This window comes from Clavelina lepadiformis, chromosome 3, assembly GCF_947623445.1.
Source record: "Clavelina lepadiformis chromosome 3, kaClaLepa1.1, whole genome shotgun sequence".
Taxonomy (NCBI): domain Eukaryota; kingdom Metazoa; phylum Chordata; class Ascidiacea; order Aplousobranchia; family Clavelinidae; genus Clavelina; species Clavelina lepadiformis.
In genome coordinates this window covers 21,250,735-21,275,685 of record NC_135242.1, presented here as the reverse complement: position 1 = coordinate 21,275,685, position 24,951 = coordinate 21,250,735, and the positions used below count along the sequence as shown (strand labels likewise).

Sequence of the window (24,951 nt, the reverse complement as noted above, 5' to 3'; positions counted from 1 at the left end):
GAATGTTGTTTCTTTGGCGGGGTTTTAATTTTCCCATCCATGAGCAGATCAGCAACTCTTCGCAGGAATAACATCTACGTTTCTCCGTATTTGTTTCAATTTCAAGATTGGTGGTCCTATTTGTTTTTTGCGATTTTATTATTTATTTTTTACTTCTGTCAATGTAAACGCTTTCTGGGAATGTTGGCTGAGTTAAAAACGTACATTGTATCATTCACTGTATAGTCAAGCGCAGTTGTGTTAAAGAAGCGTATTCTTCATTGCAAGGACGAGAATACACGCATACTTTCCAGGACTGAGATTAAGTGAGCTCTGCAAACGTGAAAGTACAAATACTGAGGTTGGGGAAAAGTTGAAAACTCAATGAATGAATTTACAAAGTGACTCCAGAAGAGTTACACAGCTTAAATGGGAAACCTGCACTTCAGCCTCCTCAGAATACAAAGTGTTTGTTTCAAGGATTAACCAGGAGACGTTTAGAATACGTGTTTTCAATTTTTAAGAAGACAAAGAAGATATATTTAAGTTCGATAGATGGAGAATTTTTTAAATACTAAAGATTGCCGATGTTAGATTTTTTCCAATAAAATCAGCCAATGCTTAGAAGAAATGACATTTATAATATCCTTCACCACATTCTAACTTCATCCGCTAACATCCAACTGCAAATTTCTAAAGAAAACATGCAAAAAATCTCAGCATTCCATTGCAAAGTTGCCTCTTCTGCAAAATTTTTGCCAAGAACTATTGCCACAGCCCATCACAAATTCTTTCAACGAAAGGAGTCTACACCACAGATGCAATCCATGACTTCACTTCATCAATATTACTTTTTGCTCCATCATCTGATTTTGCATTGCATTCCAAAAATTCAACCTGCGTTTGGAAAATGATACATAGATGTCATCTAGATTATATATACTATATATCATAGTCAATTCTGTGGATGGGCATTTCTGTTTATGGGTGAATTTCAAAGTTAGGTATAAAAGATAAAAAACTGTAAATTAGGTGTTTAAATATTTTCACCTTGAATTTCTTGACATGACTGAACTGGAATTCTTCTCCTTTCATTCCAAGATAAACATTGTCATCGCCACTACCAGATGTGCTGCTAAGAGCTGCAGATTGGGTTTTTCTTACGGTATTCCTGCAAGAAACCACTATGATTAACAATTTTACAGCAGCAGTAGCACATATAATACACCAAACAAAAATCTCACAATGCTTGCAAACAAATTTAAGCACCATACTTACAATTCTTTCTCTAATTGCGACTGAATTACTTTCTTGGATTTTGCCATTAACTTATCTGAAATTAGAAAAAGAAAAGATTCTTATTAGCTGTAGCGTGTTTGCAGAGGTGTCCCTTTAGAATTCAGTCAATTGTAGAACAACGACTTCATTGTACATGCAAATTCTGCTCTGCCCAAACGGCAGTGCTTTGCATGCGAAAATCAGATAAAGCGAAAAACTTAAAAATACACTTGATAACCATATTGTTAGTCAATGACACTATGCTATGCAGTCCGCTTATCACAAATGCTTGACAAAACAGCAGAAAGCAACATTGACATCAAAAATTCGGTCAATAATACAATATAAATTTTAATAGCAACAAAAGCTGAATATGCTAAAAAATGTATTTTTCAGCTGACTCATCTGCTGCTTGCTAATGTAAACCCCTTGGACTTTGACAGAAAGCACTGATACGTCATAATTTGTTGATGCACAAAACTTACCTTGTTTGTTACACGCGATGCACACTTTAGGTGACATTTTGTTGATGGACTTATCCGTTAAAATTTGAAATAAAAATTCTGCAACATCTTTAATATTTTTCTGAAATGTCTCACTATCAACAATATACACAATACCTCTGCAAAATAAACATGCAGCACTAATGTAACAATCACGGATGTCAAAACATAGTCGAATGGTAAAAATGCCAGATTGTTAAAAAAATATCAATACCATGATGATAAAACATACCAATTACACAATCTTGTAACAATACAATTATACAACCACCTTGCCTTATCTTTAAACTTTTCCACAAATTGCTGCCTTATCGCTTCGTGTCCAGGCAAATCCAAAAGCGTCAAAGATTCCGAGCGCTTGCATTGCATAAAACATTATGTTAACATATTAACAAAAACATCATATTAATTATCAGAAAGTAGCATCGCTGTACCTTCGCTCCTTCCACAGCATATGAAGCCTCATTTTCCTTAAGAGAGGTTTGTGTACTTCTGCCAGTTCCTGATACAAGCTGGAAAAAATTAGAACAACAATGCCACAATTACTAATGTATTATTATGCGCTTAATTGAATAACTCATACATATAACAGTTCACTATATGGCAAAACGACAGAAAACTGGCAACAAGCCATTGACTGCTAAACAAAAAAATCAAAATCATTTAACACGTAAGCCTAACTGAGCCTACCTACATGCCTGTATGTATACTATTAAAAAAAGATATTGCTTACACATTTTAATTGTTTATTTTATTTTTTGTTTTGCATTATTTGCTTTCTATTATTGTCTGTAGGGAAACAAAAAATAAAATGCAAGCCTAGTATACAAGTGCATAACCAGATGACGTCACAATTTGAGTCGCTGGGGTGTAATATACAAAAGCATCCTGTGGTTGTGCTAACTTGTATAAAAGACCGTAAAATGCTAACCAATATAGCGTAATGAAATAACAACCCCACCAGCAAACAATAAGGGAAAAAGTAGCTAAGCTTCAAACGTGGCAAGAATAAATGTAACCAAAAGATAAAAATGAATAATGGTTAGCATGGACAAGATGTTAAATACTAAACTAAAATAAATATTAAAAAAATAAATAAATAAATACTAAACCCAAGGCGTTAAATACTAATTAAAACTGCAAATTAAGTATAAGCAGCAAACTAATAATTTTTCGGTTAACCGTATTCAGCTTTACTTTTATTAAATATGACTCAACTTACTTGGCTAAAAAGATTTGTTTTGCCTGCATCAGACAGCCCAATCAGTAGAACTCCATCTCTTTTGCTTGAACTACCAGTGATAAATCTCCATAAAACTAAGCAAGTAATGATAAAGTTTATGTTGGCATCAGAAAATATTCAAGTACACTTGAATACAAACCGTGCAGACTAGATGAGTCGTAGAGCCTGGCAGCCTAGGCTCTGTTAGGTTAGTACCGTACAGCAGCACGTAAAGCAAACTATAATCAGAGCGGTATTAATGGAATTAGGCAACCAAACCATGTAATTTAGCAATCGCAATGTGAGCAGATAGCATTAATTACATCACCGTCACATATAAGCTAAGCTACTTTATCGTTTCATTATTCCTTACCTGCCGTACAAAATACGATAAAAAGGCCAATAAGTACTGCAAATACACCACCATCTACGCCTGCGTCCTTCATTAATTGGTTGTAATATTCAATTGACGAAGACATTTCTAATCGCACTTCACAACAAGATCTTTCCATATGAAATATCTAAATGGTTCAGGTGGCAGCAATTGTTTGACACGCAGCTTTGGCATCAAGGCCAGGTCATATCTGACTTCGCTTCTTAAGTCGATCTTGTTGGAACTAGAAATGCTGGTTGGATTTAAGTTAATTGCTCAAAGCAGGGTTGTAAGTTATAACCAAGTCATTTTTCTAACTCGAGTCAAGTCGAGACATTTTGAACAATGACTCGAGTCAAGTCAATGTCTTTAACTTAAAAACTATTCTGAGGTCATATTATGTGTTGCATTAAATTGGTTACTATAACATCATAACTGTCTATAAATTAGTAAGGTTAAAACGTTTTATAGAAAGTTGCATTTTTTTCGAAAACTGTCCGTTTATGTTACCTTAAGTTAATTTTCTTGCCATCACAATCGTCATAACGTGACTCGAGTTATTTTGGACTTCGACTCAATTCAAGTTTAGCCATCAAAAAACGTGACTCCCGTCATTACAACACTGGTTCAAAGGCAGGTTTTCGATTTTTTCCTTCACAACCGATAAGACAGCGGTACAGAAAAGTAATATTGGTCTTACGATAATTCCTAAATTCCGAGTAAGGTCGTAATATATCGTTTAGTTGTCGCCATGAGCAGTATGGAAAATTAAAATGCTAAACCCCTAACCGTTGTTACAGCACAATAAAGAACAACCTCACAAACATTTAATAAATGGAAAAATCCCAAGGGCTTATAACAAGTAGCCTAATTAAGATAGCAATAATTTATTGTGCTACAAATCAAAGGTAGGTTATGACAAATTTAAAGTTCGTTGTGATATTACTTGTGTGAAGTATTACACAACAAACACATCTGTCATAATGACCGCGTGTGCTGGCGGCTATTGTTACAATAGGAGCGAGGACGATTGATGGTTGCTAACTCGTTTTGCTTCTGCTTTGATGGTATGAGTTCTCATTCCTCAAACGGCGTTATTATACTGTTAGTTGCTTAATCTGTCTATACAAATTAGTAAGTTATAAAGTTCCCATTTTATTTATTATCAGATACAAAGGCTTTCACCTTCGGGCACAGCTTACTTAATGTTACATTGCGCAGTAGTAACCAGTGAAATCGATCTCATAAAAAGGGGGTGATTGCAAACAATACAAGAGTATATATAGGGCACACCACTTCAAGCGAGGTATTTATCTGACGTCATTGCGCAGTCTTAACAAGTGTGTGAGAAAAGTAAAAACTCATGACTCGTGACGTAACCGTCACAAGGTTAACATGGTCACCAAACCCAGGATTTTGGTTTGGTTTGAAACCAGTGGTTTTCTTGCCATACGTTTCATGGTTGTAGTCTACAGTTTAATAGCCTACTAGTTATAAAAGTTTTGAAAAATGTCAGAACTTTCGTTCCTTTTGTTTTCCAAATACAAATACACAATAGGCCTAAATACAGCACAAGTTGTTTTACTCGAGATGCAGTTTTACTTGTTTTAGCCTACCTTTATGTAGCCTATACTTTATTTCTATAAGATCTAGCCTGCTTTTATTAGCGCTCGGACATGCTTATCTCATCTGTTATCTCATCAATTCCTATTCATTTTACTGTACAATTAGCGCTTGTTAAAGTACTTCGCGTGTTGTTGTTGTTGGTTAAGTCACGTGCATCACGCAATTGACCAACGTTCATCTTTACAAAGTTAGAGCTTGCGTTGTTCTGGCTATTGCGCTTAAGTCTCATCTCGGCTGTGAAATCTTCCGCAGTGGAAGTCTTGATATTACTGTAGTGATATGATGTTGGTGCAGTTACAGTCGATTCTCAAGATTTGTCCATGTAAATATTCATTTTATTGACATGGCATTTCATCGCAATTCCTCTTAGAGCTAGACCAAAACACATCACGAGATACAAGCTTTAGTACGAACTGTCCAAGGCTATGATTTATATCGTTATAATTATAAATATGTTTAACTCTTTGGTATAGGCCACGGCTCTGAAAAATGACGGTTGATGTTTATTGCGGTAAAGTGGAAGATCGCGAATAAGGTGTTCCAAAGCCAGTCCAGGTTCTGACGAATGCGCGACCACCGCCTAATGATGGATGAATGTTAGCTCGACGAAGAAGCTGCACCCTGTTTCCTTCCCTTTTCTTTCCGTATTTTAAAACAACCAACAGGACAATCATGAAGATTAAAACTGAGGCCACAGCTGCAGGAATCGATACGATGTCTGTAAATTTAACGTTTTTTACATTATAACGCAGGGGTCACTATTATTTGTTAGTTTTGTTTTATTTTTTTAGAAACGTTTTACAACCACTCACACATTATATTCACACCATCATCGTCGCCCGATGAAGCATGAGAAATGATAGCAGAACTAAGGTTCATCCTCAATAAAGAAGCTGTGGACCCCGGAACTGATACCGTGGCTTTCTTAGCAGTGCTGGCTTCTTTCAAATGAACCTGTGAAGCAGCAATCAAACACAAGTAGCCTATAAGCCTACTTTGATTTTGGCTATAGGCTAGGGTTCCATTAAAACAACGACCAGTGTTTGTGAAACAGGGTTGTTGTAATTTGCAAGGGAAAATACGCTAGCAAAACTACAAAAATTACCTCACAAATGAAAGGAAATGTATCTTCGCAGTATTGATCTGCCCAACCAGGCTCATAAGACCAATGCCAGGCTACGCAGTCGTGTGTCACGTTGGCTTTCAAAAAATTTCTTCCGTTATCAGGCTCATTCGGTAACCACTTTACGTAACTTGCTTTGCTAAGAACGCCATCTTGACATCTCGTCCATTGGAAAATGCCTTCCTCTCGCCTATAATAATAGAAAAGCATGTACTAATTAGCACTAAATACTAAAAGTAGGCTACTAAATGAGACGTTTTGGGTATGACTTGTGTATACGATTTAGGTCTATAACTTGTAGACTACCGGTCGGTTAAACCTATCCAGAAATAAAGGTCTCGGCTATCTCTGGACAATTTGTATTGTATCAGAAGCATTTCAGAGAGTTTGTTGTTTTCATCTGAACTTAAGATAGAGGCCAGCGATCCACCAGACACACTACAGATATCGTTTGCCTCTCTGTAGTTGTAGGATCTAAATGCAAAGAAATAAACTTGACGTCGTAAAGTAAAGTAGTTTACTTTGCTTCGTAAAGTTTACGGAGTGACAGTGAAGCAGTTAATTAAAGGTTAAAAGAAAAGACAAGTAAGCAATTAAACTTCGGTAGCCTATAGGTTGAATTTTGAGTTACTTTTATAGTGGATGAAAATTGGGTTAAGTTGAATATAAGCTACCGTATAATTAAGCGAAAAGGCGTTCTGCAGCTAAGTTTTTTTTCGTTAAAATGGACGCAGACAAAGTATTTTTGTTTTAAAACATCCGAAAATTTGAATCTACTGTATACAAAACTCTGATTAGGCTTATTGTTATCTTGTGCCGTGCACATTAACAACTCGTTCAGTCTTTTTGGTACAGGTAGTATACTTACTCGAAAAAAGCTTTGTAGCAAACCATGTTATAGTTGTGGTAGCCTGGTGGACATTCATACAAAGTCGATTCAGCTTCATAATCACATTGTTCCATGGAACGTTTGAAAAATGTAATGAACAAAACGACAGGGTAGAGTATATTAGCTTTCATCCTCTACGTCTGAATGACGGAAAACGCTGAAATAGAAATGGTTGACATTTAGCCTTCGAATGTTGTACATCACTTTATAAAGATAACTCATAACTTAGGACTCCATCAGGATGCTGGAATTCTTACCAGTCTTTTACTAAGGCCATTTCTTTGTCAACATAGCATTTTCACCCAATCAAAAACATCCATATGTATCCTAATACTGGATGTGGATTAAGGCTTTGGTAGGTTATCATGGCCTTTGTGGGATGGTTGTATTGGCGAAGACTGAAGATTGTAAGTATTTTCATATGGAATGATAATCTTTTTCCTGGGATTGAGAAAAGCTTTTGCACGACTAAATCCTATTTAAACTATGTGTGGCCCGACCCTGCACACAGTCACAGCAAAACGAGGCGTACAGTTGCACTGTTTGCTGCAGAAACTTGAAATTTGGTGACTTTTCCTACAAAATGTTCAACTATCTGTCCATGTTTGTTTTTATAAAGTTTGAGTTTGTAATTTTTGAGATATTGTCATGGATGTGTTCTCTTCTCGCGATTAGTTGGTTTTCCAGGCAATTAGGCACAGCGGGAGCGCGGCATGACAAAGAAAAACTTCTAGAAATGTATCACTTGTAGAAATACTTAATTTACACTAAATGCACTTTCTTTAGTTTTACAATTATGCTGTATACAGGGAGCCAGATGTTTTTGCTACTAACCTGTAAAAATCCGATCCGTTTACGACGTATAGTTTTCGATTGATTAACGATTGAAAATTTGTGTGCAGTGTCGGCCACAAAAAAACAAAATAATAATGTCGCTCACCCGGTTTGAAAACTGAGCGTGTTTTTGGGGTTGTGAACAGTTGTTAATTATTGTTTAATCAATTGTTCGCTAATCTGACTCCATTGATAGCGCATTCATTAACCTCTGATAGCCAGTTAAGCATCACAGTACCAAAACCAAACTGTTAATGTCTTGAATGATCATTTATTATTGGTTCTCAACGAAACAGTTAATGTTTTCAAAGCACAGAATAAAACTGCGTTCAGTAGACTGTAAATTAACCGACTGTCAATATCAGACTAACGCATTGAAGGCTGTAGTACGAATGACGTTAATCGGAAGTAATCAAAACGGGGTCGCGCACACTAAACACGGCCAAATATAGTACAGCGCTTATTTTTAAACACACGAAATAAAGCACAAATAGCATTACTATATCATCAGATCTGCACGAGAATTCCATAGGAATAAGGGCTAATTATGACAATTAGCACAGGGTTAAACCCGGCGATGATTCCTCATCACTCAAGCCCCAGTTACCGAGCTATAGCCTTTGTGTAGCCTAAGTTCCAATTGCTACACATTTTTTGTTCTGATTTTCTATAAGTTATAGCTTATTAGCATTGTCCGGATTTATAACTGGGCATGACGTCAAGCGAACAGCTGCAAGTGTCGTTGATGTTTTGCCCAAGAGCATTACAATTGAGCAGAGCAGAATCCTTGACTATGTCTTGTTATAATTACTACAGAACAGACTGTCTGATTACAACTTCTCTTATTGATCTTCGCTGCATTGGCCTGTAACGCAGGAACTTGTTATTCAGCCTTGTGCGTAAGCTCCACTAGTTTATCACAAACTTTTCACAGCATAGAAAGAAATTTGATATAAATTCATTTATAGTATTGAAGGCAATGATAAGACATTAATTTTTTATGCGAATGAAAATTGGATTCCGATCACATCCCGCAGGCCACGCTTTGTGTGTATAAATTTTGTGGGCTGGGTGTTACATGGTAGAAATTGCTGAAAATGCATCGTGTGACAGCTCATTTTTACATTCAATGGAAAATTTAAACGAAAAACTTCTGAGTATCCACAGCAAATCATGGTTTTAAGAGTGAGTCACCGTCAGTTTTACCAGCGCTTATTACTTAGCAACAACTTAATAAGGTGCGCATTAATTGTTAAGCCTCGAAGCGCTTTTTCAAGCCATAGTTTAACATTTTTGTAACGCGCTGTGTTAGGCTGTATCCATACAGATTTTATGTTTGTTCATCCTCACCACGCGAACGAGCTGGCCAAGCAAAATGAACGTAAAATCTACTCCATAGCTATCTCTATCAGGACCCATCCTGTGAGACAACGAAAGCGATTAACAAGCATAAGGTGCTATTCATTCAAGGCAATATGGTCGACTTGTCGAACTGTGCACATTAAAACGTATTGAAAAGTTTGACCGATTGTTTTTTTGTTGTTGAAGATTCCATCAATTTTCGCAAATTCAATGGGCGTCATGAATTATGCAGAATTGCTGGCACCCTGTAACTTGACCTCATAAAGTCGGTAATATGTCAGCGGTTGTCTTTAGTAAGCTTAGCTTACTAGCTGTCACCAGCTTATTCTACAGACAGGCACACTTACACAAATCATAAGCAGCTACAGTAAAAGAACTAATTTTTTTTCTTTAATTAACACCAACTATAAAAAACGAACGCTAGGACGTATTTACAAGCTATGAACGAGAACGCGTGAAAATTGTTTGAAAAATTCAAACAGTTAAGGCCACCAAATAAATAACGACTAAATATATGAACACCAACACACCGGATTAAACATGAAACACTAACATAAACACCACCTTTGCAAAGCTTATAGACAGCATTAAGAAAAGATACAAGGAAATGTGGTGGTAACTTGTAATACAATATTGCTATTCAATTTAGGTCAGCTGTAAATTCATGTCAACGAAGTCACACAATGGCAATGGGCAGCATAAAAAGGGCAAAGCAGGAATCAACAACTGAGCAAAAAAATTTGTTCTCACGAAACAGTTAAAAAAGCAAGTCATAATTTCGGTCATGGCGGGTGCAAAAGGTTAAAAAGGTACTGCATAATACATGGCAAACTTAACACACAGTCACGGCTTGCTGTAGATGTAACGCGACTGCAACTAGTGGAGAAATGCATGACTTCAGGACTAAATGGTAAACAGTGGTAGAAAAAGTACTGCGTTTTTCAAAACTTGTGTAATTAGGTATTAGCTGAAACACTGCAATATGCTTGAATACCATTCATTAGAATTCATGTAAATGCATTCAGTGACTTTCTTTACAGTCATTAGAGTGGATCCAATTAACCCTGTCTCAATTTGTTACTCTAGTTTGTACTTCAGTTGAGACCTTGGTTTTAACAGCAATTAGTCTTGATGACTTCACGTCATGTACTAGTGCTAGGCTTTTGGATTCTTTTTTACGACTTGTAGCAAAGTATAGACATTGTTCTTAAAGACTTCTTTGAAGTAGGGCTCTGGGTTACCTCTTGCATAAGAGCAGGCAGGTGTTTTTCCCTAAGTAAAACAACAATCGTAGTAACTAAGTACTTCTGTGGGATTTGGATAGAATTAATAAAGTCAACTTTAACTTAATCTTACTAGTTCTAAGATGCTTCATGCTATGCTCGAAAAGTGTTATAGTTGTCCAAAAAAAAAAACAATAGACTTACAGCATTCTCTGGCTCCTCGATGTCCCATATCTGGGGCATTTGACACCCTTCCCTGGTCTTTCTGGTGCACCACGAATCCTCAAGGATATAAAAGTCGACTCCCATCGCTTCTACGGTGTCCCGGACTTGCTCCAAGCTCCTTCTGCTGTACATGGAGTAGACTCTCATGGTCCGTTCCCTCAGACCTTTAGAAAATATTTAGCTGGATATAATGAAGAATAACCAGCAGAGTGCTCAAACACTGACGTGTTTCGGGGGTCAAGGTTTTAGCACAAACCTGCATCCTCATAGTGTGGGTGGTTCACTATGGGCCTAAGGCAAGACAATTTGATGCTCGCCATGGTTGGCATGGCTCCTGCAAACACTGCATTTGGTGGAAGGTTCTCGTTGATGAAATTTAGGAGCTGTAAAAGAATAAAAGCAAGAATAGCGATTACTATATGAAATACAATTGAAACGCATTCAGGATTGTTCAATAAATTTTTATTGATTTTACCTCCTCGTGGGGCCAGTTCTCAAACTCCCCAATAATATTCCACTGACTTGTCAAGTTCCCAATTCCTGCTACCGATGCAACAGCAAGTATTGCAACCAAAAATGAAACCTGGCGATAACGAGGTCCCAAAAATGCGAATAATTGCCTAAAGAAAACATCAATTAGTAGGTTATAATCTGCATAGACACTTAAAATATTCAAAATGTTTTAATTTTTGACAATTTTTTCTGAAACTTTAACAAACCAGCATTTTTTAGATACAAATGAAGATTCAAAATTTGCTGAAACAATTTCCAAAAGTTTTGTAGTTTTTTAGTTATATTATATCAAAACTAATATCGTAATAGAATCACCTATGAGCAAACAAAGACGCTGTAATTGCCATCATCGGGGTCATGAAGAGCTTCAACCTCATTATCAGGATAGCCATGCATGAAAATGCAATCATTTGCAACACATTATAGAGCACGTCAGCGTTGGGTTTACATCGATGCGCTGCCACCTTGGCATCATATTCAGGGACTTCTGGTTTTTGTCCATCTTCGTCAACTGTGTTGCTCTCCTGGAAATATAAAACGTTGAATTCTAACATCGCTGCACTGATGTTAACAATCTATTTGTCGGTAAGCGCTACTACTGTTTAACTTTAAGATTTTAAGTTACTGAAAATGATAAGTTAAAGGGCTTTTTTATAGCATTTACACTAAAATATAAAGCACTATGGTGCCTTTTGCCTTTAAAGGAGATAATTTACTAGACATTGCAAACTTACCACGTAAGACAGGTATTCGTATCTCAAGCATTTTATAGCAAGAACAAATGTAATGAAAATCATGCTTGGAATGAGCAGTGTCTTTGATAATTTCACAACTGTTTCAACTTCTAAAAAGTCAAATTCTCTAAAAAAAAAAAACAAAATTGCTGCCTAGTTCAATTTCTCAACAAATACTTAAAAAAGTCTTGTTCCAAAGAAAGAAACTTAGTTTTGGAAATGGTGGAACAAGTAACTAACTACCTCAAACAGAAAACCAAAATATGTGTAAAAGATGAGCAAGATTAAATTATCAAAAGTAAAATTGGATCATACTTTGCACATGTGTAAAGCATGGTGTGAAAATTATTGAAGTCAGAGAACTTTGACTTGAAAATTTCCCATATATGGGCGTCATCTGCTGTTCTAAGGGCAGTTGCAATAACCTTCTTCAAGCCAAAAGTTCCAACTAACCAAACGATCCCCTGAATATCAAAAATAAATCAATGAAATATTTGGACTGTTTTAATATTTTTGACAATCTTTGAACTTTAGTTCACATTTAGATATAGCATATGACTATTCATGCATGCATTTAACATTAGAATCACTATCTAGGCCTGGTAACAACAGACACTTTACAAGTATATCTATACCTTTACAAGACATTTTGCGATAAGATTTCGAATGGAGCCTTCAATCTTGCTTTCTAGTTTAACAATAAGCATGATGCTAAGCAAGCTGGATGCGTAAAATGATGTAAGCAACATCTCATTTCCAAACTGAAAGACGAAGTTGGCCAGGAGGGCAATCAGTTGGGCATGTATTACGATGTTAAGCTGAGAAAAACAAAACATACACATAACGCTTTAAAGTGGAAGCTATATTACTCGCCCCACGAATACTGGCATTTAAGTTAATTATTTCAATTAACAGTGGTATTAGTAAAGTATTATGTTTGCGACTCTTACCTTCCACGATCCAATGTACTCAAGCATATAAAGGGCAAGTACACAAGCGCTCTGTGTAAGGAGAGCAAACTGTGCAAATTGCCAAGGCAGCATGAAGAAAAAAGCAGCTAGGCAAATAGCTGTCATATGTCTGCCACAAATGAAATTAATTTTATAAAAACGTTCCAATAATATTTGTGAGGATAAGATTAAAACTACTACCGGTACATTGCACTGGTTAATGAAGGCTACAACACATTGAAAACACTCACTTAAAATAATTAGGATTTTGGGTTTTTATCATGTGAGTCACCAAGAGCAATTCCAGGATAAGAAATGGGAATGAATAACTTTCTCTTAATGGCGGTGTCCACATCACACGGGTAGCTTCTCCATGATTGAAGAAATAAAATGCCACACAGATGACAGCTTTAACAATAACATAAACGAGTTCAAACAAGAAAATTTCAAATGAAAATGAGTGAAACAGATCATGCCGTATCATATATGAACATAGCAAGCTCAGACTAGAATGGCAATGCAGTATCGACACTTGGGTATGTGTGCACACTGCACAGTAAAGCCCAATATGGACGTAATAGACTCGTGCAAAGACTACTAAAAATGTTAAGTTTCATTAACAATGTGTTGATGCGTCCAAAGCGTGACAGCAATTGCACAAACAAGTATGGGAAACAGAAATACTACACTTACCGCCCCAAAGACTATTTCCTGACAGATACCATCCATATAAAAAGACGAGCGACATCATAATGCTATTTAGCGTGTAGATGCATGTGACATAGAAATAATGCGGAACGCCGATTCCTTCACAACTGTTGATGGGTGGAAGCTCTCCTCGGTTAATCTTCACAGAATCAATATCAGTTTTATGAATTGTGTATGCACTGATTTATAATAACTACAAAGTACACTTGACTATTTTAAGAGATTAAAGCTTGAATACATTGTTACATTAATTTTCATGATTTTTCAGCTATGATCAAACACTGTAACTCACTAAAACCTCTATCTGAATTTAAAGGTGCCATTTCAAGAAACCATCATAATTTGGTAACTGCACACAAATCAGGACAACATACAATTTCGTAAATTCAGCACAATACCTTCCAGCAAGTTTGAGTTTTAATCTTAGCTGCTTCAGTAAAAGATCTAAAGGCTCTGTAAATGGCGCCAATGATAAGTTCAGGATAAAGATTAAACCTCTTCAAAACATTAATTGTGCTTGGGTATTCTGTGATGTTGTCACGAACAATCTGACCAATTCCATTAAGAGTAGATGGTGCTAGAAAACAGTGAAGATATATATAGTCAGTTATGTTAGCATAATATATAATTTATGGTTCGGAACATTTATTACGAAGTACCATAAAACTGAAATGCATGATACATCATATACATACATACCTTCTACCATGGTTTTGAAATAAGAATAATAGAGTCCCATTTCAGTTCGAAAAGTGAGGTCTCTTTCGAGTGATGATAAATGTGAAAAATGTCTGTCATTTTCAAACATGGTCCATATGTGAACTCCATGCATCCAGCCAGCAACACCCGCAAGCAAAAATGCAACGATAACCCAGTTGTTGAAATATGAAGACTTGCCTCCAGCAGATGGAGCTATTGTGGGAGCGTCTTTTTTTCCTCGTCTGTTTCCAGTGGATGACTTCTTCATTTTTGACAAGTCTCCGTTACCATTACTGCCTTTAAAAGGTTGCTTTCTTACCATTTCAAACACAGCAGGCTCACTGCTTTATTTTTTACAATGATTCCAGTCCAAAGGAAAATGATCTGTGGTCATAAATAAAAAGGTGAAACCACTTATAACTTTGCATTTCTATATCAGGATCGAATATCGAAGAATTATCATGCCATAGGTTTTTCTTTATAATCGCACAACCTCTTTCATTCAGGTTTCTTTGTGGGAGTGCAATATTTTTATCAAGAAAATTTGGATCTCTTTTACTTTTGAGCTCCCAAACCTTGTTCGAGTATCGAGGTATAATCACGTCATAAATTTTCTAATATATCAAAATTCTTTCCCATTCAAGACATCACGTGAAAGTGCAAAAACAAAAGAGACTCAAAAAATTTTGGGTTAAGTACGTGGGCAAACAAAAAGGAAGCTAAATTTGTATATTCATGATATTGGTATAAATAAGCCATAGGCCTCAAAAACCGTTTGAGGCTTAATAACTAGGAACTTGTCTACATATATCTTTGCATAAAATCTAGGGCCTAGTATACAAGTGGACAACCAGATGACGTCAAATTTGAGTAGCTGGGGTCTAGTATACAAAGGCATCCTGTGGTTGTGCACTTGTACGCAAGACCCCAAAAGTCAGGGGTGCTCTTTTTTTCACACATTTAAGCTACTGTAGTTTTTATGACAATAGTTTGCTAGGTATCATTCTATGGCATATTTATATTACCTTATATAATATACTGTATGATATATATATATTAAAATCTGATCTATACTGTTTCATTCTGATTCTACCATAATCAATAGGCAAGATAGGTTCAGTGATTTAAAGACACTGAACTGTAAAAAAGTCAATATCTGCAAATATATTGCTCCCAGCATTAACGTTCTGCAGCTCGTAAAACATGTAATGTAAATTGTGCTGATGCGGTAACTTCATACTTCTTGCAGGAAATTATGACAAATCTCACTTCAAAATTCTGTAAACAAATGCTACCTTGTCGATATTAACTGCCTTAGTGAACTTAATCCTCATTTCTTCAGACCGTACGTTTATTCAGACTTATCCATGCTCCTTTGGCCCCGGAAATTATTAATCTGACAAAGCAACAAAATAGCGTAGAGAAAATGCGACGTGTCCTTCCTTGAAGAAAATGGAAATACTTCAATAAATTTCAGACATAGCATCATCAACTTTGAGAAAAAAATCTTCACGTGGCAAATTACATATTTAGCCCGCAGGCAAAATTTCCGCACCAGCGAAGCATTTACCGGTCAAATTCCTATTCTTCTATCGTAGAAGTTTTTTTTCATTCATTGTAGTCTGCGCCCAGAGGGAATATGAAGTATTTAGCGTTCTAAACCATTCATCAATATATGCATTACAGTATGGTAGATCAATTGGTGAGCATACTTTTGTCAATAACGTCGAGCATTTCTGTTAATAAAAATCGCCTGAGGTCTTCGGTATTGTGTCAAGCCCGGGCAGCCGGCAATTTGTGGTTTGTTCTTTGGTACGATGACTACAGCCGTGTTGTACTGTATCAGAATCTTGCATGACAGGTGTAGATCAAGCATATCATATTATTTGGAGTCAATTTGGGTTCCAAGTAAGCACTGTTTCGATAGTTTAACTTACTACGATCGAAGAGTTAAACAAAAATTTTACAAATAGTATTCGAACATGCTCCGTTTTGGTGAGGCGCAAAAGAAATTTAGTAAATTGTGTCCCGCAAAAATTTTTTCGTTTACTTAACAGTTGACACTTACAGAGACACGCAAATCTATGCAGGGGAAATCCGTTAGTTTTGATCATTCAAACTCACAGTAAATAGAAAACTACCTATCCAAAAGTATGGCCAATTGCTTAGTTTAGTCACTATCACTACACACACTTGTCCTACGTATGTAGCGTCGCCAGGCGCTTACAGCATAATTCCCTGAAAAAATGTGAAATTCTATGCTAGTGAAATAAAAGTGTTACAATTACAACGAAATTTTAAGACTTTGCTAACAGCGATGTTGTGTTTTCACCGAAGATGGTTCTTGTTTTTATGGTCTGTTTGTTGAATGTATACCTTTCACCGATTCATCCTTCACAAATGCATTTATTTGTAACGCATTGTGAATGTGTACTGCGCTACTGGACGTATTTTTTTATTTTAGTTAAATTTATTTCAATCAACTTTTGCAAGCTTGATCTTGCTTCTTCGGGTGTAACTATATGAAATATGTAACACTGTGAAATTTTCGCATTTCTTAATCATTTTTTTTGTTATACGAGATGCTTGTTTCTTTTTTAAGAATATTTATTGACATTATGGGACATAGCCAACATAAGGTTTTCCAGTTGATTTTCTATTCCTGGGAATACAACTAAGTTAGTACAACAAGATTTTTTTTAAATGAATCTTGCAATAAAATTCTAAGCGGTGTCTTGATATATCTGTAGCGACTTTGCAAAAACCTTTTCCCAAGCAAAAATGGGTAAATAGCTACTGAATTTTTGTATTTCTCATATCCTGTCGCTTATCTTGACTTGCCTCACTTGTTTTATTATACACCTAGGCCTGCACCGTTTACGACAGTTTACTTGACGTTTGCTTGCGAGTAAGGCAAACACAATTTTAGCTATAGACATAAATTTTGTAACCAAAATGAAGATCACAGTACTTAAAAATAATTTTTAAACTTTACAGTTGTAAAGTTTGTACTTGTGTTGGAATGTCTGTGATTTATCTATTTCTGCCTGCCTATTTTTGTCATTCTTGGACTAAAAACAGTTTTTGCATGACATCTTGGCATTAGGCCTATAATTCACTGATCGCTACGCAGCGAACCATCTTACGTTATCGAGTCCTTGCTATACAGAGCATGTGTTTCCTGATCGATTTGGTATTTCCGTTTCCACTTTGTGGTATCCCTTGAATTTGTCATGAAAGATGGTACAAGAAGATACTTTTGAATTGTAATTGCTCCACCAATGCTGCTTGCTGTCGTGCCTGCCAAAGATAGACCCAAATCTACGTATGGCAGGTGCATTCTTTCATCAAATTCACTTATAACTGTCATGTCAAGTGTAGCCTATACTGAATTTGACTTGAATTTTTGGCTTGTTTTTTTTTTGCAAAACTAATTTCATTTAGATTTTAATTCTTTGATATCACTTATTTTCTGTTACACCAAACTTGACTCGTGACTTTCATCTGTAGTAAGGCTACCATGTGTCCTCTTGTAGCAGGATTTGTCCTCTTTTCTAAAGAAAAATGAATTGTCTTCCAAAGACACTGAAAAATGCCCAAAAGTCCTCCTTTTTGCATTTTGCGTTTTCTTGCTTATCTTTTCAACAAAATTATATTTTTATGTGAATTTTCGGCTTGAGGCCTAAGTCAAGTTAAACGACTTCTCGGCTACAGAATGAAGTCTCATCATTTTTCTTATCATTGTTTTAATTTAGACAGCCATAAAATCTAAATAAAGCCAAGCAATAATGCCAAAGAGGAATACTGTGTTTTTTGATGAATTGCGGCAGAAGTATCCTTGTTTCAAAAAAGGACGTAATGATTTTGAAGCTGAATGCAATACTTGTGCATATGCGTATAATTATCCAAAAAGATGTGATAAATTCTTTGAACGTAAAACTCTGTTTGCATTGTATTTGTTGGCGAATTTGTCCTCTTTTTAGGCGATGAAAATATGGTAGGCCTAATCTATAGAGCGCGATGGAGCTAGGCTACGTTGCATCATGTTGAATTAAAAGAACAGGTAATACAAGAAGTACAGACCGCTGAGCAACATACCAGAAATTTAGCAAGCAAACAGCTTGGCAAATTCCTAAACCAATAATAACCGTATACCCTATGCCCTATAGCTACATTGTGTTAATTAAATACTTAATTGAGTTAATTAAATATTTAAAAATAAGGAATTATTATCACACGTTTAGGGGAATACTGTTCGTCAATATTCTGTTTGCATTTTATTTTGTATTAAATAGTAGACACAAAACTCCGTATAGGATAGGCCTCTTGGTACATTTTAACCCAGGCCAATCACGGTCTTACTATACGGATTGTCAGCATTAACTGGACGAATACGAATTGCTATTTAGAAGTAAATTTTTCTTTGTGTATGACAAACATAGTCTTGTGACAACCAAACCACAACCACGTGATTCTATGTTACGACAGAAGCCTACGTGTGGAAAACATCTACATCGGAAACGATCATGCGAAAACCTCGTGATCAGAAATGGAGAAAAGACCTTACCTCAATTGAACTGGTATAAAAATTTGGAAAACACACACGTGGGAATTGAGAGGCCAAAATTAGCTAAGATGGTGCAACTGTTCGAAGTCAACAACGAAATGAACAGAAGAAAGATTTATGAATTATAAAGAAATTACACAACCATATAAATAAGAGAGGCATTCCATTTTGGGAGACGAGACGAGAAGAGAGGAGAAAACCAAAAATTAATTTTCACAGTGAATTAAGTGCATTCAAGGCAAAACGTGCTTACCTCGATTATATTATCGGGCGACTGGAAGCTGTAAATAAAAGTGTATTCTGTTTGCTGCTGTTGTGTTCATTTCCTTGCAGGCAATTACAGTCGACTCCGCTTAATTCGGACACTTTGGTTCCGCTCACTTTTGGCCGAATTAAGCGGAGAAACGGCTTTGTCCGAATTAAGCGGAACATCAATTGTTCGTTTCATGGTCATGCATAAAGGCAAAAAACGCATTTAAAATACTGTAGTGTTGCGTAATAAATGAATTGCAGCTGCGCTATACTGCAGTAACTGGCACTGATCGCATAAAACGTCTTCGTTTACTTTAGTGAGCAATTTCAATTTTCGTGCTAAACTTTTCTGTACAATTTTGTCCAACAAGATGGACGCAATTGTACCCAAGTAAAAGCGACTATGAAGCTGGCACGGCGTTATATGAGTTCATTGTCGATTGTTACTGCATGGATCGTCATTGTTTCACCATAATCAAATCACTCATAATGCAATTGCATCTTGTCTTAAAACGAACGAAGTACTGTTTATTGTGTCATAACCTAACGATGGAATTGCGAACCTGTGTCCGAATTAAGCGGAGAATTGTCCGAATTAACAGGATTTTTTTACGTTCAATTTTTACTTTTGTTCCGTTCCTGAACATTTGGGCCGAATAAAGCGGTTGTCCGGGTTATCCGGTGTCCGAATTAAGCGGATTCGACTGTAAATCAATAAGTAAGTGTGCGTTAAATTACATTTACCTATTGATGCAAACGAAATAATCGACTTTCGTGGTTAAAAGATAGAGACTCATCAGCCGATAAAGAAGATAGCCAAATCAAAGACAGCTATCAATTGTGACGATTGGTGGACATTGCTTAAGTCGTAATAAATCATAGTGACATCATAATCACGTCTAATACGACTAGGCAACCATCCTAAACGTCATAGTCTTAGCAGCAAGTGGGGTGTTACAGATTCGTCTATCTTTGATCAAGCATAAATTTTGATCACTTTTTGTTGTTGCTAAATAAGTCGTAAATTGTAACACAATCTGCTGTAAAATTGAGCCTTTCTGCGAATTTTCTGGCCTTTATTCCAGAAAAGCTTTCACCATTCTACTTTTTATATATGTTGCGTTTTAATGAACAAAAGAGTTTTAAACCTCACTTTTCAACCTTTTTCTCACCCAAAATAATATATATGTTACGATTTCACATCCCAACGAAAAACATTAAGAATAGATAGAAATATTTGTTCTTGATCTTTGCATTGCAATGCATTGCATTACATTGCTTTGCATTATAAGTAGGCCTACCTCGTATAGGCCTACAGTAAAGCAAGTTTTCGATACGCTTATTGAAAATTGTCTCTTCAGGCCTAATCGGCTAATCGGCTATTCAGCTTATTTTATTCCAATGAAATGAAACAAATCATACATTATTCGATACTGCATGAAGATTTTAAAACTTGATGTATTTGTAACAATAGGCAAATAAAAATGGATCAAAAGCGAATACGTTAACAAGTATTGCAATAAAAAATCATTTACTCCATTGCTAAGTTATTCTTGCAAGGCATTTTCAGCTCTCATCATAGGTATGTCACTTTTATACAAAATTTTGTAGGAACGCAATGGGAAATAGGTACTATGAAATACACATGGTGTTTTTGATGAGTACCGATAAGCCTATGGTGTTTGACATTGTATGAACGGTTAATGCAAATCTTTATTATTTTGTCCTTCAATGTGAAAAAGAAAAAAGATGCGATGAGGAACCATTTATTCAACATTTGGCTCTTAGTTGATTTGAAAATTGAGTTATGACGAAAACTTGAAAAATTCAGCGGTGTAGATGGAACAATGATATTCACAATTATCCTGACAAAACTTTAATATACAGTAGCCTAAATTTCATTTGCTCAATCAAAAATATACATCATTGTCTCTAAGTTTTATGCTCTTCGTATTGGACTATGTTCGGATTGTGTTCTGAAAAAAAAAATAAATTATTTAATTCTTGTATTATATAGAACACAACACACTTTGGCATGGTATTTAGCTTGGAGGAAGAAAATTTTTAGATTACCTCTGTTGGGATTCGCATACGTAATTGCATTGCCGTTAGATGGCGGTAAATCGTCATTTGGGTAGTCGTGCCTATAACGACGGTCGCGCCATGCATTTCGGTAACTGAAATAGATGTGCAACATTTTTAATTGTAGAGCAATGTGGGTATAGTCTCCGTTTATAAGGCTCATAGTTCATTTACCTTCTGTGTCGGGCTCCGGCAGATAGGAAAGCTTTCACTGGTAAATATACAATTTCAAGACAGCATAGTATGAAACATGCTGCACTCAAAACGTTCATGTATCGAAGAAACAGAGTTTTCTCCTGAAAAACGTAGGTAAATCGTTTTTGGTTGAAAATGGCAGTTTTGGGTACTGTGCATGTGGTATTACCAATGTCTAAGGTATAGGCTATGTAAATTTAGAAACTCCGATGACCCATAAAAAGGCTATAAAATTACCCATTGGAAAAGTTAAGCCGGCGAAATAAATGGCAAAACTATGTAACGAGTAAAAACAACAACATCTACGCATATTAGCTTTATCAGCATCAAAATAATAACGACAAACAATGTACCCAAGGTCGTGATATCCAACAAGTGACGAAACCTTTTTGCTCTCGATCGCCGAACCCAGTACCTATATGTTGTCTGCAAGCCTCACCCACAAGCGTGTTTGGTTCATCATGGCAAATGTAAACTGGTGGAACAAAACCCCAAACAAAAGAAACACCTTCATTGGAATAACATTCCGTATTTGGGTCGTTTGGATTGCAAAAAGGATCCTGAAAAAATTGCAGTAAAATTACTTATGGACAGCTCTTTTGACTATAGATCACATACTGACGGTAGCCTACAGACTACTACAATTGTTTATCTTATAGTCTTATACCATAATTGCAACCCATTTTGACATCTTTAACGCAATACATACAGCCAGTCAAAGAACAAACAATGATGAATCTATATAGCTTAAAACTGTTTAAAAGAAGTTACTAACCTCAAAGTCACCATATAAGATGGAACCTAAGTACAAAAAGACCGCTTCTATCACCAATCGAAGTATAGTTGTAACAAAATATGCGATTGAAATGCTTAGTGTCACCGGTATCTGAAAGGCACAACAGGCTCAAAATCAAAGTTTCTTGCACAAGTTTCAAAAACACTTTGCACCTTCGTCATAGTACAAAAACTGAACCTACAAGAAGCTTATGTGCAAGCAAACAATCTAAAATCGTTTGAAAAGAAGAGATAATGCAAGTGGATCTTCGTTTGTGTTATAGTGACAAATTTAATCGTAACGTTGTGTTATTTTTATACCTTTTTCATTCCACCTCCAGAATAAACCTCTTTGTGCTTGTATTTTCCAACTATCTTCTTCCGTTGACGCGTTTTTTTGTCCTCCCAAACTTGTTTTTTCTCCGCCTAAAAACATCACCAGCACTCACATTATTGTGCAACAACAAACAAATACATATTTTTTTAAGTAGTTTTTTCATAAAAATTCAAAACTGGTTTCAAAAGTTTCTTTCTCGCAAATTCTTTCCTACCCGAGCAGTTCTAACTTCATCCACATTTCCATTTTCCAGCTCTTTAGGCGATTCCTGTTTCGACTCGATCTTTGCAACTTGACTGGAGATGTAAAGCGAGAAGAAGTGGAACAACACAGCCGGGAATGTGATAGCTATCAACTGAAAAAAAAATTAAGATAAAAAATTTGAAACTGAATTATTTGATCGTCGAAACAACAGCATGCATGCGGATTTTGGAGAAAATTGAAAAAAATTGAAAGAAAAATAAAAGGAAAAATAGAAGAATTTACCTGAAAACTCCAAAATCTCAGATGTGATATCCTTGTAAATTTGTCAAAACAAGCATTTTTGCAACCAGGACTTTTTGTGTTACAATCAAGTGCAGATTGTTCGTCGCCATACACTGCCAAGTTATAGAGAAGTAATTGTATAATAAATTTATATGTGTAATTTTTGTGATATCAGCAAGAGTATTGCATAAAATCACTCTCTCAAATATACGTCATAATTTTCAAAAACTGGCACCTTGTGTAGAGTAAAAGTTAACATTTTGTCAAAATAATGTAGCAACCTAAAAATACCTGCTCCACCAACGGTAACAACAACAATCAGTCTGAAAAGAAAAACCAGAATATACCAGAATTGGCCGAAAAATGTGCTATATTTGACAATCTGTGAAATAAAATAAAAATATAAATTTTATAACCCTTTACAGTTCAAAGGTGAAACTAAAAGTTCTACATAAACAAAGATTGTGCGTGGGACTATTTACGATTAACACAAAAACTATCATTTTAACTTCACTTAAAAACATATTTTTTAATAAAGAGCAGCTTTAATGACAGCGCAAAAAATATACGTGATCAAGCGACATTTTATCTCTGTCATGAGATGGCTATAAGAACAAGTTTTTACCGGATGTGACGTCGTACATTATGTGATGTCATTTTTGCAATCCCACATTAGATATAGTGTGCTCTTTCTTTATCACTTATTAGGTAGGCACAGTTTTACCACTGAAATTCATTTGAAGCATTCCTAGCTTGCATAAAAGTATATTTAGAGTTGACTTGAAATGCTTGGAGCTTGCTTGGAGTGGGCATAAGGAAGGACACTTACACTTACAAGGAAGCGCATGTGTTATCTCTTTGGCTTTTGACAATCGCTCAACAGCTTTCTATTTCTTATGCAATTACTTTTTAAGCCTTGCCCAAATTCCAAATTTAGTATCTGCTTTAGCTTCAATAACTATACATTTATTTTACATTTATGCGTTGAACGTGGTGTGGGATGCATTTTTATACCAACAACAGAATAATATCATCTATATAGGAATAAGTTTTAAATAAGTTTGAAACATTGTTGGTCTTTTCCCGTTTGGTGATGATTTTTTCCTTTCACCAAAGGTCCCCTTTTTATTAAAAACGCATCAACATGCAGACGTATATACTATACTACTTGGGGAGACGCTTTTGGCAATCACATAGAAATTAAAATGGCGTATTTTACAAGCTTATATTAAAACTCACCTGGTCTGTAATCTTTTCTAAAGTCCCCCACATGGCGTATGACGCTTCTCATCAAATTTGTATTTAACCAGCTAATTGTTCTGTCTTTGCAAGATTAATCGTCTCAGCTGTTGTTTTTCGAAATGCTACAATAAATTGAAGCAATCTGTTACAGTATGCTAATTAATATTGACATGAAAATTTTACGTCCTGCTTGAGCATCATTTCTAACAAACCGATTGTAATTAAATTAAGCAACTCTCTCAAAAAATCCTCAAACCGCGTCTGGCTGTGGCAGAAGAAAATAATTAACTGTCATTTTCGTACTGGGACAATGCAATCTGACGCAACTTGTCCGGGTTTTGGCAACAAGTCATAAATTTGTCAAGCACCAGTCACGTTTTTTGTGTTGCGTGAAATCTGAAGATAAAAGAACAAACAACTCGCCAGCATTTTATATCTTTACTCCAGAACTGACAGCGTTTCAGCATTTGCATTCAAGTCACGAAAACGAGCCTTCGTCTGTGAGACTAAATCGGACGGATCACGTGCGTTCTTGCTTTGCTGTAATGACATCCTCATTTGTCGCTAACACCTACGTTATATCATCCTGACGTTTCAATCAATGACCATTTTAAGGAATACGGTCAAGGTCTATAACCTATATTTCGCTGCCTTGACGAAAAAACTTTAAAAAGTGTTTAAAGTCCATGAAAGTTGATGACGCAAGTTATAAGCATGACAAAAAGGGCAAGAACGTTTTCTCTTTTACAGTCTATAACTCTATAAACGGTTTAAG

General features: G+C 35.9%; 4 protein-coding genes across 4 annotated transcripts; all 4 read right to left on the bottom strand.

Moving 5' to 3' along the window:
• Positions 1-600: 600 nt before the first annotated feature.
• LOC143450399 (signal recognition particle receptor subunit beta-like) lies at positions 601-3,550 on the bottom strand. The gene is made up of 8 exons (XM_076950924.1): positions 3,356-3,550; positions 2,983-3,077; positions 2,195-2,272; positions 2,032-2,117; positions 1,743-1,879; positions 1,258-1,312; positions 1,030-1,150; positions 601-876 (listed from the first exon to the last, which is right to left on the bottom strand). The coding sequence occupies exons 1-8, from the start codon at positions 3,492-3,494 to the stop codon at positions 787-789; spliced, it is 801 nt and encodes a 266-aa protein (XP_076807039.1). The 5' UTR covers positions 3,495-3,550; the 3' UTR covers positions 601-786.
• Positions 3,551-5,316: 1,766 nt separating this feature from the next.
• On the bottom strand, positions 5,317-8,627 carry LOC143449648 (uncharacterized). The gene is made up of 6 exons (XM_076949920.1): positions 7,251-8,627; positions 6,973-7,150; positions 6,411-6,578; positions 6,087-6,294; positions 5,794-5,935; positions 5,317-5,699 (listed from the first exon to the last, which is right to left on the bottom strand). The coding sequence occupies exons 2-6, from the start codon at positions 7,122-7,124 to the stop codon at positions 5,485-5,487; spliced, it is 885 nt and encodes a 294-aa protein (XP_076806035.1). The 5' UTR covers positions 7,125-7,150; positions 7,251-8,627; the 3' UTR covers positions 5,317-5,484.
• Positions 8,628-9,541: 914 nt separating this feature from the next.
• On the bottom strand, positions 9,542-14,644 carry LOC143449943 (protein C-mannosyl-transferase DPY19L1-like). The gene is made up of 13 exons (XM_076950290.1): positions 14,242-14,644; positions 13,941-14,119; positions 13,528-13,681; positions 13,086-13,242; positions 12,835-12,964; positions 12,520-12,702; positions 12,200-12,348; positions 11,885-12,011; positions 11,466-11,674; positions 11,113-11,257; positions 10,894-11,020; positions 10,617-10,801; positions 9,542-10,461 (listed from the first exon to the last, which is right to left on the bottom strand). Exons 1-13 carry the CDS (start codon positions 14,561-14,563, stop codon positions 10,345-10,347), a joined length of 2,184 nt encoding a protein of 727 aa, XP_076806405.1. The 5' UTR covers positions 14,564-14,644; the 3' UTR covers positions 9,542-10,344.
• A 5,791-nt stretch (positions 14,645-20,435) lies between these two features.
• Positions 20,436-24,476, bottom strand: LOC143450497 (gap junction beta-2 protein-like). The gene is made up of 10 exons (XM_076951063.1): positions 24,174-24,476; positions 23,226-23,316; positions 22,935-23,047; positions 22,663-22,803; positions 22,433-22,537; positions 22,113-22,223; positions 21,691-21,897; positions 21,317-21,438; positions 21,134-21,237; positions 20,436-21,036 (listed from the first exon to the last, which is right to left on the bottom strand). The coding sequence occupies exons 1-10, from the start codon at positions 24,204-24,206 to the stop codon at positions 20,993-20,995; spliced, it is 1,071 nt and encodes a 356-aa protein (XP_076807178.1). The 5' UTR covers positions 24,207-24,476; the 3' UTR covers positions 20,436-20,992.
• Positions 24,477-24,951: the final 475 nt, after the last annotated feature.